Source organism: Talpa occidentalis, unplaced genomic scaffold, assembly GCF_014898055.3.
Source record: "Talpa occidentalis isolate TD23 unplaced genomic scaffold, MPIMG_talOcc4v2.1 talOcc4.13, whole genome shotgun sequence".
Lineage (NCBI taxonomy): Eukaryota > Metazoa > Chordata > Mammalia > Eulipotyphla > Talpidae > Talpa > Talpa occidentalis.
The window spans coordinates 68,277,049-68,295,910 of record NW_023601322.1 but is presented as its reverse complement, the minus strand read 5'-3'; the positions used below and the strand labels follow the sequence as shown (position 1 = coordinate 68,295,910).

General features: G+C 52.7%; 1 protein-coding gene across 5 annotated transcripts in view; it reads left to right on the top strand.

The window, feature by feature from the left end:
• Positions 1-18,862, top strand: part of PSD2 (pleckstrin and Sec7 domain containing 2) — a 44,288-nt gene that overhangs the window by 21,521 nt on the left and 3,905 nt on the right. For 3 of the 5 annotated variants that reach the window (XM_037509165.2, XM_037509166.2, XM_054694327.1), the window contains 8 exons: positions 2,723-2,835; positions 3,458-3,516; positions 12,677-12,766; positions 13,913-13,956; positions 14,927-15,117; positions 15,278-15,348; positions 15,760-15,917; positions 18,117-18,261. In XM_037509165.2, the coding sequence (XP_037365062.1) occupies positions 2,723-2,835; positions 3,458-3,516; positions 12,677-12,766; positions 13,913-13,956; positions 14,927-15,117; positions 15,278-15,348; positions 15,760-15,917; positions 18,117-18,261 (871 nt within the window). The other 2 variants (XM_054694328.1, XM_054694329.1) reach the window with 2 other exon arrangements.

The following is an 18,862-nucleotide window of genomic DNA, read 5'->3' as shown; positions in this document are numbered from 1 at the left end:
TATAGTTATTCTTTTTCCTGGACCCTTATTTAAGTTTTCTAGATTCCTGCTATGAGTGAGACCATCCGGTATTTTTCTTTTTCTTTCTGGCTTATTTCGCTGAGCATGATCCCTTCCAGCGCCATCCATGTTGCTGCAAATTGCATGTGTTTATCTTTTTTGATTGCTGAGTAATATTCCATGGTGTATATGCACCACATCTTCTTGATCCAGTCATCTATTTTTGGGCATTTGGGTTGTTTCCAAAGCTTAGCTATTGTAAACAGTGCTGCTATAAACATAGGGGTGCAGGTGCTCTTTGGAATTGATGTTTCTGTGTCCTTTGGTGAATTACCTCTCTTTCTGTTGTCATTTTCTATTCTTTTGGTTTTCACCACATAGTATGTCTCCCTGCATGCTTAGCAATTTTTTTATTTAGTTGCTGTTTATTTTGCATAGAATATAACAGCACTAGATTATGACCTATTCCTCCAGAGAGCTTTGCCCTAATCCAAGCAGGCCTGAGCTGACGGGAGCTGTATGCTGCCTGGGAGAGATCAGGTTCACCCCCTTTATGGGGTGAAGGCCTGGGGGGCTTTCCTCTGGGAGCCTTGAGTGTTCACAGGGGCGGGTACTTTTGGTGGGTCCTGAATCCTAATTTTGTCTCCTCAATGCAGCAAGTGTGTCAAAAACAAGAAAACAAACAAACAAAAACCTAACCCAAATCCCTTGATTTCTCAGAGGCTTTCTGTTTAGCTTTTCAGCATCCTACCCTTACAGCGTCTGAATTTGGCAAATACCTCAAAGGGAAAACTAGCCGTGTGTTTATAGCTCCTCAAAGATGCAGGTTTGTCTCCTCAGCTCCCTGCAGCCACCAAATGTTTTGCCTTTAGCCTGCGCCCATAGTCAGTGAGGCCCTTGGGGAAAGGCCCATAAGCCAGTCCTCCTTCCCCAGTTCTCTCCTCTCTGGAGCCTTGGCCCTTTTGGTCTTTGTCGCAGTTTTCGGTGAGCAGAAGATCTGGGTTCTATCTAGCTGTTCTCTTTGTTCTTGGGAAGTGTCGGTCTGCCCCAGCCACTCCAGCCCAGTTGAGTCTGACGTTGGCATTGGAAGGAGGAAGATGGGTCGGGAAGGGGTCGAGGGTCAGCTTGTGAGCAGAAGAGCAGGGGCTGGGCTGGCAGAGCTTGTGCGGCCTCCCCAAGGATTGCAGTTGAACTGCATAGGCACTGGGGAGCCACAGAGGGTGTTGGGTGTAAAGCAGCCTTTTGGGAGGCAGTGCTGACCCAGCATGCGCCTTTCATCCAAAGGCGTGCAGGTTTCTGAAGAGGGTCAGATAGGAGAGGACAAGGTGAGGCTGGGCAGTGGGCCAGGGGAAAGAGTGGTGTCAGAGGTTGCAGAGAGAATAGAGGAGAAGGTCTGGGGCTGCCTACGTGCAGAGGAAAAGGGGGACAGTGGGGCAGCCTGAGAGTTTGGAGGTGGCTGTACTGGGTTGGGTCTTGGTAAGGACTCCCCAGGGAAGGCGAGTTTGTGGTGGGGGGAGGACCAGGGATGTGTGGTCAGGCTGGAGGGGAGCGGGGCTAGACCGTCCTAGTGGAATATGAGAAAAGGGAAGGACCAGTTCTGGGGACCAGCTGGGGGGAAAACAGGAAGTGGGAGAGACAGAGAGGAGGAGAACTAGATGGCAGGTAGGAGCGTGTACTTGTATCGCAGTCTAGTGATTGGGCTTGAATAGAGTGGTCTGCAGTTTTTGGGTGCTTTGGGTTGCCCCAGAGGGTATGGGTTGGCCCCAAGATGGAAATTGCAGGTGTCAGGTGCCTTAGGAACAGCGTGAGGAAGAAGATAGCAGGTGGGCTTTAGAGCCGCTTTGAGTCAGAAGGCAGATGCGCTATAGCAAAGCCGTGGCAAAAAGAGGAACAAACCTGCCTCTTGAACTGCAGACACAGAGGCCCCAGTGGGCTCCAAACCTGCAACTTCCTTTCCAAAGAGAAGGGGCACTCTCAGGCCCTAGTTAAGGAACCCCTGTCTTATCTCTTAGCTATTCTGGTTTTGAGGTCACCTGCCAGGATCCCTGAGAGCTGATGACTTTTCACTTGGACCTTGAGGGGGGATGGTGAGCTGCCCAGAGGAGGAAAGGACCCCCGTGATGGGTTTAAGCGGGGGTGAGTCTTGACAGCATGTGTGTTCAGCAAGATCACTCAGTGTCAGCAAGGGGGGCTGTGAGGAGAGGTTCAGGGGGCCACCTGTCTGTATGCTCTTGTGGGGGCCCCGGTATCTGACCACAGTGGAGGGGAAGGAGGAGGGACCGAGCTCTAGAAGAACAAGCCATTGGGACTTGGTGACAGTTCAGTCTTGGGGTGGAAAAGAGTGAATGCGCCAGGATGGCCTGGTCTCAGCTGAAGGCTTGAGGAGGCGAGGAAAGACTGGGGAGCAAGGGAAGAGGTGGGGACAGTCTGGGCCCAGGAGCGAGGTGTGGGCAATCACCCTGGAGAGCTGCTGTGGGGCTTGTCTGTGTTCTTCACACTCCCCCCGCCCCGCCATCTGTCCCCTGCCTGCTTCTGATTTCGGGCTCCCTGGCCTCCACCCTCCGGAGGCTGTCCTGGGGGCCAAGGTGCAGGGGTGCTGGAGCCTTGGCTCCCCCAGGCAGGTTTGTGTGTTGTGTGTGTGAGGGAGCTCCTACCTGCATGAGGACTGAGCCTGACTCAAGGGGACCTTCAGCTTCCGTGAATTTTCCCTCCCCCTCCCCAGAACCTTCCTAAAGGCCTTCCCATTGATGGGGGAGACACAGGAGCGCGAGCGGGTTCTCACACACTTCTCCCGCCGGTACTGCCAGTGCAACCCTGATGACAGCACCTCGGAAGGTAAGACTGCCTGCCCCGCTGGCCCCTCCTGGGCAACCCTGCATCCTCCTGCCCCGTCCACCTGCCATACCTGTCCTGCTCTGTGATGGTGGATTAGTAGACTGTGGCCCACGGGGTATGTCTCATTTGGACATGTCTCACCCATGGTCCTTGCCTGCGCCTCCATCCTAGTAATAGATTTAGTCCTGCATATTTTTGTTCTCCCTGGTCCCATCACACTGACAGTTCTTGGTGTGGTGGGAGAGTTGGTGTGGGGTCTGGGCTGGGCCTGCTTAGGGGCAGGACTTTCTCTATGGACAGACACAGGCCATGGCAGGGACACAGGCCAGGACCCACAGCTTTTCTGGAGCTGAGATTTGAGACCAGTTTGGCCATAGGAGGCAGGTGTCTGGGCTAGAGCAGGCCCAGGGTGGTCAGGTTCCCACTGAAGGAGGGGCAGGCCCTGGCCTGGGATGGGAAAGTCACTCCGGTGCTGCAGTGGGGGCAGAGCAGGGGGCATCACACAGGCCCTGGGCCCTGAGGTCTGGTGGGCAGCCGGCCTGTTCCTTCCTCCAGGGGACAGGTGGGTGGCGCCGGTTGGCAGGTTGGGCATTCATTCTGAGGAGCCACATCTCTTGTTTAGATGGGATCCACACTCTCACCTGTGCCCTGATGCTGCTTAACACAGATCTGCACGGACACGTGAGTCGGGGAGGCAGGGAGCGGGCGGTCTTCTCACTAAGTCACCCGAGTTTTCCCAGGGCTGGCCCTTTCTCCACCCTTTTCTGAGGCCTCCTGTTCAGTGACCACGTTTCTTTTAGCAGAACTGGGAGTTGGGTGACTCGGCTTCTAGTCCTGGTCCTGCCCTAGTTTTATCCACCTGGCATCTGCCCGCGTCTCTGTCCCTAGGCAGGGCAATGAGAGTGGGGGGCACACAGGGCGTTCGGGCTGAGACGTGCATCCTGGCGTGTCCAAGACAGACATGGCTGGTGGAGCATCACCCTCCCGCAGGCCTGGCTGTGGCCCCAGCTGAATGGGAGGTTCCCTCGGAGGCATTCTCCTCACCCCCTCGCCCCCATTAGGCAAACAGTGAGGTGATTTGTGGGGGTGCCCGGGCTGACTGGTCAGGGCCCTGGTGTGTCTCAGTGCTGCTCATGACTCGGTAACTCCTTCTTCTTTCCTCTGTCTGCTCCGGGGACCCCCTTTGGGCTCTCTTGCCCTCCCTCAGGTGGTAAGTGGAGCTGGTGGTGTGCATGCCCGTGAGCCTAGCCCCTCCATCTCCATGTTACTCTTGTATGTCCCCATCACACCATCTGGCCCCACCAATCACCGCCCCTCATCACTCACCCAGGGGTGGTCAGAGCGCTCCCTTGAGTGGGGTGCATTCCAGTGACTCATGGGGGCAGCAGGCGGCTAGCCTGTCTCCAGAGAGAACCAGAAAATTCCAGGAAAAGGAGGGTGAAGGAAGAGCCGCGACTGCAGAGCTGCTTGGCCTCCGAGTGGTGGCTCTGCGGCCTGGGCGCGGCAGCCCTTCCTGGGTCTCAGGCCCTTCCTGGACCTGTGAGGTGGGTAGGAGGACCCCCCACTGACATGAGGCTGCTGAAAGAGTGATAAATGTGACAAACAGGGTTTGGCACCTAGTAAGGATTTCCTTGTGGATGGTAGTATGTAAGAAAAATGAGAGCGTTCATTATTTTTATTAAAATTTAAATGATGGAGAGCATGGGGTCCAGCCTGCAGATCCCCAGAGGTTCAAGAACAAGAAGGCTGCAGCCTGGAGGCAGCCTGAGTGGCTGCGTGGATATTGCGGTGACCTCAGTGGGACGGGTAGTGCTGACGTCCACCTGGACCTGCGGCCTGAGTGTGGAGCCAGCGTGAAGTGTGACCTCCCTGGGTCTGTCACCAGAGCTCAGGCCCCTTCACCAGCTGGCACTCCTCTAAGGTGCTCAGTGGGTTTGTCTACGGGGACTGAGTGTTGCTGGTGTGCCTCAGAAGGAGGATGAAATACACCCCTCACCTCCCCTCTCCACCCAGGGTTGAGCCTGAGGGCAACCGCAGCCCTGGCTGCTCCTCGCCAAGGCTTGGAACCGCTAACAAGGGTGACAGTCACTGTTCAGTGGGCCCCTGCTGAAAATACCCCTGAGCAGGGTGGCCGTAGTTGCTCGAGACCCCATGTTCATGAAGTTGCCAAGGAACCTCAGCACCGGCAGGGCTCAGAGTGGCTGAACAGCCCACGCCCTGCTGCTCATATTTGATGCCAGCAGACTTTGTGCCTGTCTTTCTGGAGGTGGACATCAGGGTAGGGTCCTAGGCCCTCTGCATTTCTCCACACGACAGCTCTGTGACCTGGGTCACGTTCCTGACCCCACTAAGCCTCAGTTTCCCCATAGTAAAGTCCCTGTGAGGCTCAAGTGCAGCACCGTGGAGCACCTGGCACATGTTGGGGGGTCGCAGTTACTGTGAGCTCTTTGAAGGACCTGGGTGGAAGCAGCAGCCCTGCCCTGGGCTTGCCCCTCTCCTGCGCACCTCACTCTGGCCCTCCTCAAAGAGAGGCTGGGCACCTGGTGAATGTGGGGATTGCGGGAGAATGGGGCCTGCTAGGGTCCCAGAAATAGCTGTGAGAGAGAGGAAGGCATTAAAGGGGCTGGCAAAGGGTGTAGACACACACTCTTGAGATGGACACAACTTGTTGGAGTAGCCTGCAAGGCTTGCTGTAGGATGAACCTTTTATTCGAAGGACTGAGTGCCTCTATGTTCTCTGAAGAAGGAAAGGGAACCCTGCCTCAGGGGCCTACCTGCTGGTTAGAAGACCTACGCAGGAAATGAGTGATTACAAATAGGCCTCTCTGAGGAGGCAAGGTTTGGGCAGAGACCTGGAGGGTCAGCAGGAGCAGCCACAGGAAGATCAGGGTCCAGGCAGAGGACCCGGCAGGTTGTGCCCCTGTCCGGCTGTTGTGAGCAGTGCTGCTCTGGACGGCTGTGCAAGTTTTTCTTTGAACACCTGTTTTCAGTTCGATGCTTACTAGTGGGCCGCTGGGCCACATGGTAACTTTTTTTAACTTCTGGGGTGACCGCAAAAATCCCCATAGCAGCTGTTGTCTGAAATGATGGTGGTTTGGACAGGCAGGGCCTGAACATAGCGAGAAGGGCCCAGTGAGGAGGACTGTTCAGTGCAGTCGGCCGGGGCCTGCTGGTGGGACTGGCTAGTGAGAGGCGGGAGGACAGCCTCGGCATCTGGCTGGATGGGGGGCCCGCTTCCTGGGTAGGGAAGAAACTTCTCTGCGTGTGGGAGGGTTGTGAGTGGAAGAGGTGGGGCTCTGGTCCTGCTTTTGACCTGTTGTTTTTGAGTTGCCTACTGGACCTCACCCTGGGGCTGCAGGTCAATGAATGCAGGCCCAGAGGAGAGGCGCGGGCATCAGAGAGCAGAGGGCTGGGGTGGCCCTCTGTCCTGATGAAGTTGGAGCCCTGGGGCATGCTCTCAGGGGGAGGCGCTGGCTGGTGGCCAAGTCCTCCAGTGCTGCCTGCATAGAGGTCAAGCACTGCGGGTCTGTTAGACTTAAGTGGCCTGTTCACCACCATTATGGTTACCTGCAGTTCTGCATTCTTATACAAAGGTCAGAACTGCCCAGTCACAGTCATGTGAGCCAAACCTTACAAAGGTGCCTTTCATATCAATCAAGAGCAGAAAGCTTGATCACTCTGGGGAGGGTACGCATCATGAGGTATGACCAGGAATACCCTGGGGGGCCGAGGACTGATGTATGACAGGGGACCCCAGAAGCTGCCCAGTGGAATGCCTTGTTGATAAGATTAGGACCGTGGCCGGAGGTCTGGGGTCTGGTTTCGATTTTAACACTTGGTCATCCAGCTGATAACATGGTCAGCAGCCTCGTGTCCCCCCAAGCCCTAGATGACATTCCTGGTTTCACCTATCCTTTCTCCTTGTCCTCCTAACCCATGTAGCTGATGCTGTAGGATTATTCTATCAATAAGAATGGCCAGGATCTTGCTCTCAGCAGCATCCTGCCTTGTGCAGCCTGTTCCACGACTCCCGTGTCTTTGTCAGTGTGGTGTTGCCCCACGCAACAAAGCACGGCAGCAGGGAGACGCGGGAGGCCGGGGAGTGTGAAAGTGTTTCAAGGGAAGGGATCAACCAACTTCATTAAAGGCGGCCATGAAATCAGGTAAGAGGACTACAGAAAAGTGATTGGGCTGGAAGAGTCATTGGCCGTGTCATTGGGGTATTATCAGTTCAAGGTCAAGGTCATTGGGGACCTTTATAAAAGCGGTGTGGCGGGGGGTGGGGGGCTGTGTGCCAGGTGTGAGGAGCAGAGGATGGCGGCTGAGGGATGGGGTCTGTGCACAGCCCAGACTGTGGTTTTGAGTGGAAACCTGGGATGGACCAGTGGCTAGAGGGGTCTAGAGGGAGCTGAATCAGATTAGTTTTAGAATCAGATTAGTGCATGCCAAGAGGATGTACCAGGCAGGCAAGGAGAAACTGGTGCAGGAGAGAGCAGGGATAACTGAAGCCTCCTTTGTGAGAAGCAGCAGAGCTTAGAGAGGGGCCTGGGTGGGCCTGGGGAAAGGTCTCCATGGCCGTGAGCCGGGGGATGGCAGCTCCACTCTCCAGACAGAAGAACGTGGAAGCTTGGTTTAGAATTGAAGATGGCGATGAGGAAAGAAATTCAAGGTATGTTTTGAGGTGCAGCCAATAGCACTGTTAGGTGAGTGAATGCTGGGGTGAGGGAGGGCGAGCCATCACGGATGAGCAAGCAGAGTGGAGGTGGTGGAGATGGCTGGGAGAAGCTGTGGCCTGAGGCTCGGCGCTGACACAGAGGAGTTGTTTTTCAGAACAGCTTCATCTCTTTAAACCTTGGTGGCTTGAAGGGTAGCCATGGGGATGCTGGGAGGCGGGCTGGGGCGAGATGGTGGAGGACTTGAGGTTTGGATGCTGTCTCAAGGCATGAGATCTGCCTGTTGGAACCCAAATATTTTTTAGGTTTGGTCTGGATTTGCTAATAGTCACAAAGGTTTCCATGTCCATTGAACTTTTGATTGACCCCGCCTCTCCCCCTGAAGGCTCACGTCTGCTTTCTTTCTCCTTGGCTCCTCATTCTGTTCTTGGGGTACCCTTAGAGACAGGATTGTTCCAGAGCTGCATGGCAGTCATGCCAGACTGATGGCAAGGGCCTGGCTTCTGTAGGGTCAGAGGCCATGATAAAGCTTCAGTGTCTGGGTGATGGCCTGGGCGGCACCCTAGAGCCCCTCCAACCTCCACTCTGGGACAGGCTTGGGAACAGGTTTGAGGGTACAGCGCAGGCTGGGAGACCTCGTTGACTCAAAGGGAGGGGGAGTGAGGGCGGAGCTGAGAACTTGGAGGTACCAGATCATCATTGGTACGAGATCATCGAGATCTTCGTTTGGCCTGGTTGTTGTTAAATTTTAAATCAGATAATTTACCTAGAATGATTTCACTTCTTTGCAGTTTGCTGAGTTTTGCTGTTGTGTCTGATCAATATTAGTAGCTGTCTCATGTGGGCTTGGAAAGAGAGTGCACTGGCTCTCACGTCCTGGGTGCTGATTAGGTTAAGTCTTTTAATTGTGTTGTAAAATCTTAGTGGTACAGCAAAGTTTACCAATATAACTATTTTAAGATATACAATTCAGTGGAATTAGGCATAGTCAGGTAGAGTATGAACATTCCCACCCTAGTTCTGGAACTTTTCCCTCACCCCAAAAGAAAACCGGGAATCCCTTGTCCTGTCCTTCAGAAGCCCCTGCTTCTGTCACGGTGGAGCTGCCCGCTGCTCTGGCCCTCTCCTGTAAATGCAGTCACCCAGCATGTGGTCTTTGTGGCAGGGTCCCTTCACTCAGCGTAATGTTTGCAAAATCCATCCACCTGGTAGCCAGCGCCTGCTAGTCCTCCGTGTGGCTGCACGAGGGGTTGGGTTTTTTCCTACCTTTAGAAAACATTTTTTTTTGTCCTTCTACCTTGTGGTTATTGTGAAGAGTGCCCCTCATTCTGTTCCTGGGGTGCCCTTGTTTTTGTTTGAACACCTGTTTTCGGTAGCTGGGTCACATGGTGAGTCTATATTTGTGTTTTTGAGGAACTGTGAAGCTTTTCCACAGCGACGAAACCTTTCAAAATTCCCATCATTAATATATGAGGGCTCCAGTTTCTCCACATCCTCGCCAACACTTATTTCCCTTTTTTAAATGATCGTCAGCCCAGTGGGTAGGTTTTGGTTTGGACTTGTCTTTCCTTAATGACTAATGAGATCAAGCATCTTTTTGTGTGTGGGTTGGCCATTTGTATATCTTCTTTGAGGAAATGTGTATTCAAATCCTTTACCTATCCTTTATTTTTTCCATTTGAAAAAGCAGTGGTAAAATATGAAAAGTATATTTTTCCCTCTTGATCAATTTTAAGTGTATAGTTCAGTAGTGTCAAGTCAGTTGTGCAGCCAATCTCCAGAACTTTCTTCACCGATATAACACTTTCCCATTGTTCCACCCTGAGCTCTTGGCCAGCACCATTCCGTTTCTGTTTCTGTGAACTTGGATTACTCTACGTAAGTAGAATCATGCAGAGTGTGTGTTTTGGGGACTGGCTGTGTCACTTGATGTCTTCAGGGGTCATCCACATTGAGTAGGTGTCAGAATTTTTTTCCTTTTTAAAGGGTGAATAATAATCCACCGCATTTTGTTCATCTGGTGACTGACTTTGATTGAGTCTACCTTTTGCCTTCTATAGGTGCGGCATGAATATGTGGATGCAAATATTCCTTCAACACCTGCTTTCAATTCTTTGGTGTATAGACCCCGAAGTAGTATGTTGCTTTCCATTTTTTTAGGAATAACCATTCTAGAGACGACACCATTGCACGTTCCCCCCAGCAGTGCACAATGGGCTTAGATTTCCCCACATCCTCACCAACACTTGTTGTTGTTGTTGTTGTTTTTTTAGGTAGTAGCCATCCCAGTGGGCATGGAGTGCTGTCTCATTGTGGTTTTGATTTGTGTTTCCCTCACGACTAGTGATGTTGAGCATCTTTCCGCGTGCTCGTTGACCATTGTCTGTCTGTCAGTCTTCTTTGGAGAAATGTCTGTTCAGGTTTTTTGCCTTTTTAAAATTGGGTTGCTTGTGTTTTGATTGTTGAGTTCTAAGAGTTCTTTACATAGTCAGGATACTAGTTCCTTATCAGATAAATGGTATTCAATTTTTCCCCCCATTCTGTGGGTTGTCTTTTCACTCTCTCACTAAGAACTACCTTTTTTTTTTTTTTTTTAAAAAAAAAAGATTTATTCATTTATGCATACAAGAGCTGGGGTACAGGCCAGAGGTGTGTGTGGGGGGGCAGGTGAGAGGATTCACCAGAGACAGAGTGGGGAGCAGAACAGGCAGACTGACTGAAATACAGTGCGGAGGGGCACAGCAGGCGAGACAGGGGAGGTCTGCTGCACCATGTGGGTCAGCTCTCTGGCTGGGGATCAAACTCAGGCCATAGTGGTGATGGTGCTGAGACTAAATCCTTAGGCCACCAGGGAGGCCCTCCTGGGATAATTTTCCTCTGTCTGAGCATCTCCCTTTAGAATTGCTTTTCTTTCTTTCTTTCTTTTTTTTTTTTTTTTTTTAAAGATTTATTTATTTATTTATTTATACAAGCACTGGGTACAGTTAGAATCGTGGGAGGGTGAGAGAATTCACCAGAGCCAGAGCGGGGAGCAGAGCAGGCAGAAGGACCCAAGTACACTGCTGAGGGGAGCAGCGGGCGGCAGGAGAGGTCTGCGCGCCATGTGGGACCCTCCTCTGGTGGCCGGGGAGCAGCCGGGGATCGAACCGGCACCGCAGAGGCTGCGGGCAGCTTAGCAACCCAGAGCTCAACCGCTGCTCCACCGGGAAGGCCCTAGAATTGCCTTTCTTAATTTCACCTTTTTTGTTGAAGTATGACCAAGGATCCTTGGTGGGCCCTGAACTCCAGTTTTTTTTTGTCCAGTCCTCTCAGAACACTCAGTCGCTCAGCCTTTTGGCCACTGCACATGAATTGGCCAGTGTCTGGGGAGAGCCGCTCCTGGCCAGGCTCTCGTCTCCATAGTCCTCTTCTTTGCAGGATCTTTACCTTTGAAGACATCATTGCTCTTCTATTTCTCCAGATGTTTAGTGTCTTACCCAGATGTTTAATATACCTATTCAACATTATTGTTATTTATTTTAAAATATTTAACATTATTATTATTTATTTTAAAATATTATTATTTAATATTTAATAATGTTTTGCCAAGTGTTTGGCTTTGCTGGGGAGGTTCATTTGCAGCAAGAGAGCCTGTTGTTAGGAGGATAAGAAATCTTACCATGTTATTTTTTTTATTTTGCAATCCTGACTAATGGCTGGGGAATGTTTTGAGTATGTGGAAATCAGTATTATCTACATTGCTCTCACTTTCCTCCACTATTAATATGCACATAAATGACTAGATGTGTGTGTGCATATGGCCATGAACACATGTGCATGTGAACATACGAGGCGCATGATATGAAGGCACACACAGGATCTTTTTTCCTTGTCCATTTGCAAAAAGAATAGAAAACTCCCACTTGTCAGCTACTTCCTGAGGTTTATGTCATTGTTTTCTGAATTATTTTCTTTGGTGTTTGAATGTCCCACAGTGTGATAATATATTATTTTCTGCTAAAATGGTGTCAAAGTCTACAAACTGTGTCTCTCTTGGAGACGCCCAACATACATAAGGGCATTAAAACCTCTGAAACATGTACATTTATTTCATGATGAAATTCTTCTTGGCTGGGGGGAGAGAAATACCTATCTCACCTATAGCTAAATCTTGGGAGACACTGCCTTATAGCAAGCTTAAATGCTAAGTCCAGAAATTCCTACACCTTTGAGTATCTGGGGTTCAAGGATCTTTCATCTTCAGAAAGATGAACTGCCATCCAGTGTTTCCTCAAATGTGGGTGCCACGAGGAGAGACTCAAGAGTGTTCCCAAATCCTCAGCTATTGGGTTTGGAGGTCTGGGGTTTCTTGGCTGCTCAGTGGCTAAAAAAAAGAAGGCTGAACTTGGGGACACACTCATTCCCATGCTTTGTCTGCTTGTGTCTCCTTGAGTCAAAACATCTGCTTGGGGTCCGGTGGCTCCAGCCCAGCTCAGCATGGGGTACCCAGCTGTGTTGTTAGCAATTGATTTTTGATTCTCATAAGACCAAACTCTCCCTTGCTTCATCTACCTCTTGGAGGTCTTGCCGCCCCCTGTACAGGTGAGCGGGTGAGACAGTTGTGACGGAATACACAAAGCTTCTGCTCAGGAGCCAAGAGGCCTGGGGTCAAGTGCTGGTGCTGTGTGACCTTGGGACAGTTAACCATGGAGTAGCGGGTGAGAGCACGAGCTTTGCTGTCAGACACACTCAGCCCCTCCACTTTTTTACTGTGTGGTCAGGGGCACGTCACTTCACCTTCCTGCACCTCTGTTTCCTTTCCTGGCAAAAGGGCATTCCACTAACACCCACCTTACCTTCTCTTTGTGAGAAGGATACAAGATAAGTGCATGTTGACTAGAATGCTTGGAACATAGTAGGCACCTGGCAAAGGTCAGTATTAGATTATTTCATTCGTCTTGGCTCCTTCATCTGGGCTTGAGGCGAACCCTACCTTCTCCTGATGTTGAGGCTCAAATAGAATCTTGAATATGAAAAGAGTTTTGTAAATACTTGGAGACGAAGGGAACTCTGGGCAGTGTTTCTCATTTCTGCCTTGCTGCCGCCTCAGCCCTTCTGACTGGGCAGCGTGTGGGGGACCACAGCCGCCGCCGTCTCTCCTCTCAGGCAGATCCTTTTCTCCATTACAGAACATTGGCAAGAAGATGTCCTGCCAGCAGTTCATTGCCAACTTGGACCAGCTGAATGACGGCCAAGACTTTGCCAAAGACCTGCTGAAGGTATGACCTGCTACGTGTCCCACATCCCAACTGTGCCAGAGGTGGGTGGTGAGGAGAGAGCTCCCTGCCGCGCTAGACCCCGACATCCCAGAGCCGTAGTACTGGAGTCAGGACCTCTATGACTTTGGGGCTGAGTTTACTCTTATGTGTGACCTGAGTTAGGTAGAGGGGGTAGGCTTTGTGAGATTTACTCTTAGTGTTCAGGTACCAGCACTGCTGTGGTGGTGATCATCAGGACTCTGCCAGTCTCTCACAGCTGCCACTGCCATCACTACCACCTTGACCACCATCACGATCACCGCCACCACCACTATCACCATCATCACCACAGGGAAACGCCCTCTCTTTCCTCCAGCATTACCAGAAAATCAGGAAATCTGGTTTTCTTTTGAGGCATGAGCCCATGGTAGAAGTCCTGTCTTTCAAGTCTGGTTCAGGTTTTGTCCTTGGAGAGAGAGGAACAGTTTTTTTTTTTTCTGAGGTGGGGTAGATGATGAGATCAGTTTTTGATGGTGGGTTTGAAGGACCCGGTGAAACAGGTGGACAGTGGGATGGTGAATCTGCAGGGTAGAAAATAGGAGATTGTCCCCATCACTCTACTTACCATGGCCATCACCTTCACCATCAAGAAGCACTTAAGAATATATTTGTAAATGAGATGAAATTAATCTCCGTCTCACCACCCGCTTGTCTACATCTCCCCCATCCTCTACCCATCCTCCCATGCGGTCATCCTTCCCTTCCCGCACCCACCAGCTCAGTCATTCACCTGCATACACAGCCGTCCATTCATCCATCACCCACACACGTACACCCCACGATCCCAGGCCGTCTCCCATACATTCTCCACATCTGCTCACATCTACTCATCTATCCAGCCACCTGCCAGCTTCCCCCAACTAACTGTCCACTACCCCATCATCCGGCCACTCATGCTCAAATCTCTCCACATCTACCTAGTCATCTACACAACCATCCACCTACCTGGCCCGCATCCACTTCCCCATCCAACAAAGGTGTGACTCAAACGCCGGGGCAGAGGTGTGCTCTCACTGCATCCTCGTTACTAGAGGTAGATGAGATTTTGTGTCTGAACCTCCTCTCTCTCTCTCTCTCTCTCTCTCTCTCTCTCTGCCCTTCTCCCAGGCCCTTTACCACTCCATCAAGAATGAAAAGCTGGAATGGGCCATGTGAGTAGTGGCCGTGGGTACGGGTCTGGGGAGACTGAATCACGGGAAGGGGGAAGGGGGAAGGCGCTCGCCACTCTCCATGGTGCTGATCCCTCCCAACCCGGGGTCCTGTGATTCCTAGGCAGCTGGTCAGCACCTAGTGTTGAGTCCCCCTTTGGGTTCTTTTCCTGTCCTGATGTAATGTGCAGTGTTTGTACTGCCATGGAGTAGGTTGAGCTGTGACTTTAGTTCACAACTGGATTTCTGTACTGGGGACGTTGCTCTTTTTCCCCTGTGGGAGGTAGGTAGGCAAGAGTCACAGGGTCCCGCTATAACCCCAAGAATATGAACATGTTTAGGTGGGAGCCGGTTTTGGCAGCAAGGAGATATGACTGCCCCCTAAATTCTTCCTTTGTGAAGGTAGTGAGACATGGAGGTGCCCAGCCATCTGTGGTGACCTTACTGATTAAAGAGAGGGACTTCTGGGGAAAGTGACCTTCCTGCCCTGCTGTGCAGCCCAGGGCAGCACCAGTCTTTGCATCCATATAAGGACTGATAAGAGCACCAACCCCACAGGGAAGACGTGGCATATATTTGCCAGGCTCCAAGGGGAGCCTAGAAGGTAGGGGCCTTGTCTGCTGGCCCACCCTCCCCCTGCAGGCCTGTGAGGCTTGGGCAGCAGCTTCAGTCTGGATGTGGGTTATTGCTGGACAGAGGAGAAAAAAGAGCAGGAAGGAGGCCTGGAGATGCTAAGGTCTCCAACTTTGTGATCAAAGGGTGAGGATTGGAGCTTGGAAAGCTGCAAATTAAAGGTCAGAGGTCAGGGGTCAGCACTGATGACTTTGAGGGATTGAAGAACTGGATCTATGATCTGGAACTGGAACCTCCTCATCTCTGCGCTTTGCCTCCAACTGGTTCTAGAAGGGTGTTTGGCAGGGAGAGGGCATGTTGATGCGAGGCCCAGGGGTGCTCAGACCTAGTCCTTTTGTAGTGATGAGGACGAGTTGAGGAAATCCCTGTCTGAGCTGGTGGATGACAAGTTTGGAACAGGCACAAAGAAGGTGACTCGGATCCTGGATGGTGGCAACCCCTTCCTGGATATCCCACAGGCGCTCAGTGCTACCACCTACAAGCACGGTGTGCTGACCCGGAAGACTCACGCCGACATGGATGGCAAGAGGAGTGGGTGTCAGGCGGGAGAAGGGGCGTGGGGAGGGATGCTGGTCTGGAGGGGGCCTGGCCCCTTGGCCACTCCTATGGGGATGCACACCCAAGACATGTAGCGGGGATTGTGGGGAGATATTGGTGGTTTCGGCCACACTACCCGTGCCCCCCTCCCCAGCGCCCCGTGGGAGGCGTGGCTGGAAGAAATTCTACGCGGTGCTCAAAGGGACCATCCTGTACCTGCAGAAGGTGAGAGGCTCTGCAGTGCCCTTGCCCAGGCAGCGCCCCCCAGTTCTCTGTTCAGCCCCTGCCTGTGGGTGTGCAGAGGGGCACCCAGGGCGGGCGGGACCTGGGCTGAGGCAGATGGCTCGCTTCAGAGGCCTGACTCAGGCTCAGCCGGGCCTTGGCGGTGTCAGGACGGGACTCTGAGGATACCCAGTCAGTCCTGTGTAGGGGGTACAAACCCGGGTGCAGGGAGGACTGTTTGGTGTGATTTTGGTTGGGTGGGCTGGTGGCAGTTGGAGCTGAGAAATGGAGGGAGATATTGGGACAGAGAGAGGGGTTGGGGCACAGAGAGGGAGGACTGCGAGGGTGGGGGATGTGTGCGCCCCTAAGGGAGCCTGGCAGTGAGGTTGACTAGCTGCGCCCCCACCTGTCCAGGACGAGTACAGGCCTGACAAAGCTCTGTCCGAGGGCGACCTGAAGAACGCCATCCGCGTGCACCACGCGCTGGCCACCAGGGCCTCCGACTACAGCAAGAAGTCCAACGTGCTCAAGCTGAAGACAGCCGACTGGAGGGTCTTCCTCTTCCAGGCACCGTGAGTAGGAGTGGGAGCCCCCTCATTCCCTCTCTGGCTCGGGGGCCGTAGCATCCAGGCCGCACCACTCCCTCCTCGCCTGCCTCGGCTCCCCTTGTACATTAACTGCCTGAGCCAAACCAGCAGCTGCGGCCCCTAGAGCCCCCGCTCTCCAGTGTGGTTCCCTGTGTCTCCTGGAACCCCGCTAGGAAAGCAGTTTTCCTGGCCCCACCTTGGACCTGCTGAGTGAGGAGCTCTGGGACCGCCAGCCGTTAAACGTGGCTTTCTTTTTTCCAGTTTTGTTGAGAAATAACTGATGCCCATCTCTGCCCATTAAGATGCTGGGTGATGGCAGGATTTACATACTGAGGCGAATGGCCATTCAGCACAACTGTCTTCTCTAGATACAATAAAAAGAAGAAAAAAGAAAACAAAATGTCTTCCTCTAATGAGGACTCTTAGGATTTTCTCTCTTAACAGTTTTCCTTTCTATCATAGGTGTGTTAGCTGGGGTCCTGTGGCTGCACACAGTGCCCTAATACTTATTCCTCGTAAAATTGCAAGTTTGGACCATTTAACCTACTTCCTTCAACCCCCTCCCCCAACCCCGGCCCTGATAACCCCGGATCTGGTCTCTTTTTCTATGACTTTGTTTCTATTTATTTATTTATTTATTTATTTAAGTTTTATTTATTTATGCGTACAAGATCTGGGGTATAGGCCAGAGGTGTGGGGGGGGGTGAGAGGATTCACCAGAGACAGAGTGGGGAACAGAACAGGCAGACTGACTGAAATACACTGCTGAGGGGAGCAGCAGGCGAACCAGGAGAGGTCTGCTGCACCATGTGGGTAGCTTCCTGGCCAGGGATCGAGTTCATACTGCAGAGGCTGCGGATAGCGTCATAGATTGTGTCTTAACCCCTTGCGCCACCAGGGAGGCCCATGACTGTTTTTAGATCCACATGTTAGGGATATCAGACAGCATTTGTCTTTCTCTATCTGATTTATTTCATTTATCACATTGTCCTTAAGGCCTGTGTTCTTGGTTGTCAGCCTCCTTGTTTTTTTATTTTTTAAAGATTTATTTATTCATACAAGAATGTTGTACAGGCCAGAGGCGCGGGAGGGTGAGAGAATTCACCAGAGACAGTGGGGAGCAGAACAGGCAGACAGACTGAAAACACTGTTGAGGGGAGCAGCAGGTGAGACAGGAGAGATATGCCACTACCATTTGGGTAGCTCCCTGGCCAGTCGGGAATTGAACCAGTGCTCCAGAGAATGCGGACAGTTTCACAGAGTTGCATTCAATGTGCTGTGCCACCAGGGAGGCCCCTAGCCTCCTTTTTTTTTTTTTTTTGGAAAGATTTATTTATTTATTTTTACAAGACCCAGGGTACAGGCCAGATGCGTGGGAGGGTGAGCAGATTCACCAGAGACAGAGTGGGGAACAGAACAGGCAGACTGACAAAATACGCTGCTGAGCGGAGTAGCAGGCAAGGTCTGCTTGCCATGTGGGACCCTTACCGGCTGGCAGGGATCGAACCGGCGCTGCAGAGGTGGTGGACAGCTTCACAGCCCAGCGCTCAACCGCCTGCGCCACCAGGGGAGGCCCTGGCCTCCTTGTTTTAACAAGCCTGCAGGTGATTCACATTTAAACCGAATCCCTAAACGTGGGCCGATGGCTCTTTATGAATCCTCCTCCACTTTGAATGGGGAGGGGCAAGAAGGAAAGACCCACCTTACAGTTTCCCTCTGGGCCTTGCACCCACTCCATGCACCCCATCCCTCTGTGACTTGAGGTTGGGGCTTCATGTGTCTCATGAGCCTGAGAGGAGCGGGGCTAGTTGGACGAGCTCTCACGTAGCGTACACCTCCCTGGGGAGGTAGGGACGGGGCCGGAATAGGACAGCCCAGTGGGGTCTCCGGGTGCCCAGCTGCATCTAGTGAGCCCCTGGATCAGGGGCCCTCGGACCCCTCAGCGCCAGGGCTGTTAGCACTGAGCTTGGGCAGCTTTATTTTCACATGGTGTGGCCACTGGGGCAGAAGGGGAGCTTGCTCACCCCAGCGACCCCGCCCATCCAGCCTGTTCCGCCAGCGTCCCTCCTTTCCCACCTGTGTGAGGTGTCCTCCCTGGGCCAGGAGAGGCTGGACAGTGGGTGCTGGGTCGGGGCTAGGAATCCTGTTGCGGGAAGCCCTCTCCTCCCACCTCCTTGTCCCCAGGAGCAAGGAAGAAATGTTGTCCTGGATCCTGAGGATCAACCTGGTGGCCGCCATTTTCTCAGCCCCCGCCTTCCCGGCCGCGGTCAGCTCCATGAAGAAATTTTGCCGGCCCTTGCTGCCCTCCTGCACCACGCGCCTCTGCCAGGTACACCCTGTCAGCTTCATGGCACCGCCGCCCGCCAGGCCCCCATTCAACACGCTGCACCTCGCTCCTTCGCGGTGCCTGGGCCTGGCCTCAGAGACAGGCCAAGAGGCAGACATTGCTCTGGTCACCCCATGGCGTACCCCCACAGTGGGGGTCTGGCTGCACTGCGGTGAGCGGGGCGCATGCTTATCTGTGAGTGACGTTGTCTCCACCTGTCCGGGTGTGACCTGGGCCGTGGTGCTAGTGTGGTTGGGTGTGAATGGGAGTGTGCAAATAGCATGGAAAGGAGGCTGAAGCCAGCCCGCCGCAGCCAGCGGGTGTGTGTACACGAGAGTCCATGTAAGCCGGGAGCCCTGTGTCTGGTGATTTTGTTGGTTTGGGGGTGTCTGTATGTCCGTACAATATGGGGGCTCAGGTCCTGAGCGTCCTGAGGAGAGCAGGGCAGGAAGGTGCGGGACACCCCCTCGGATGCAGGACCTGGCTTTACCCGCACGTATGGGCCGGCCCAGGTCAGGCCCGCTTCCTTTGGGAAAACATCCTGTGGGACAGGACAGGCTCGGCCCAGGACGTCCCGAGGGTGGCCTCATCGTCCAGGACTTGT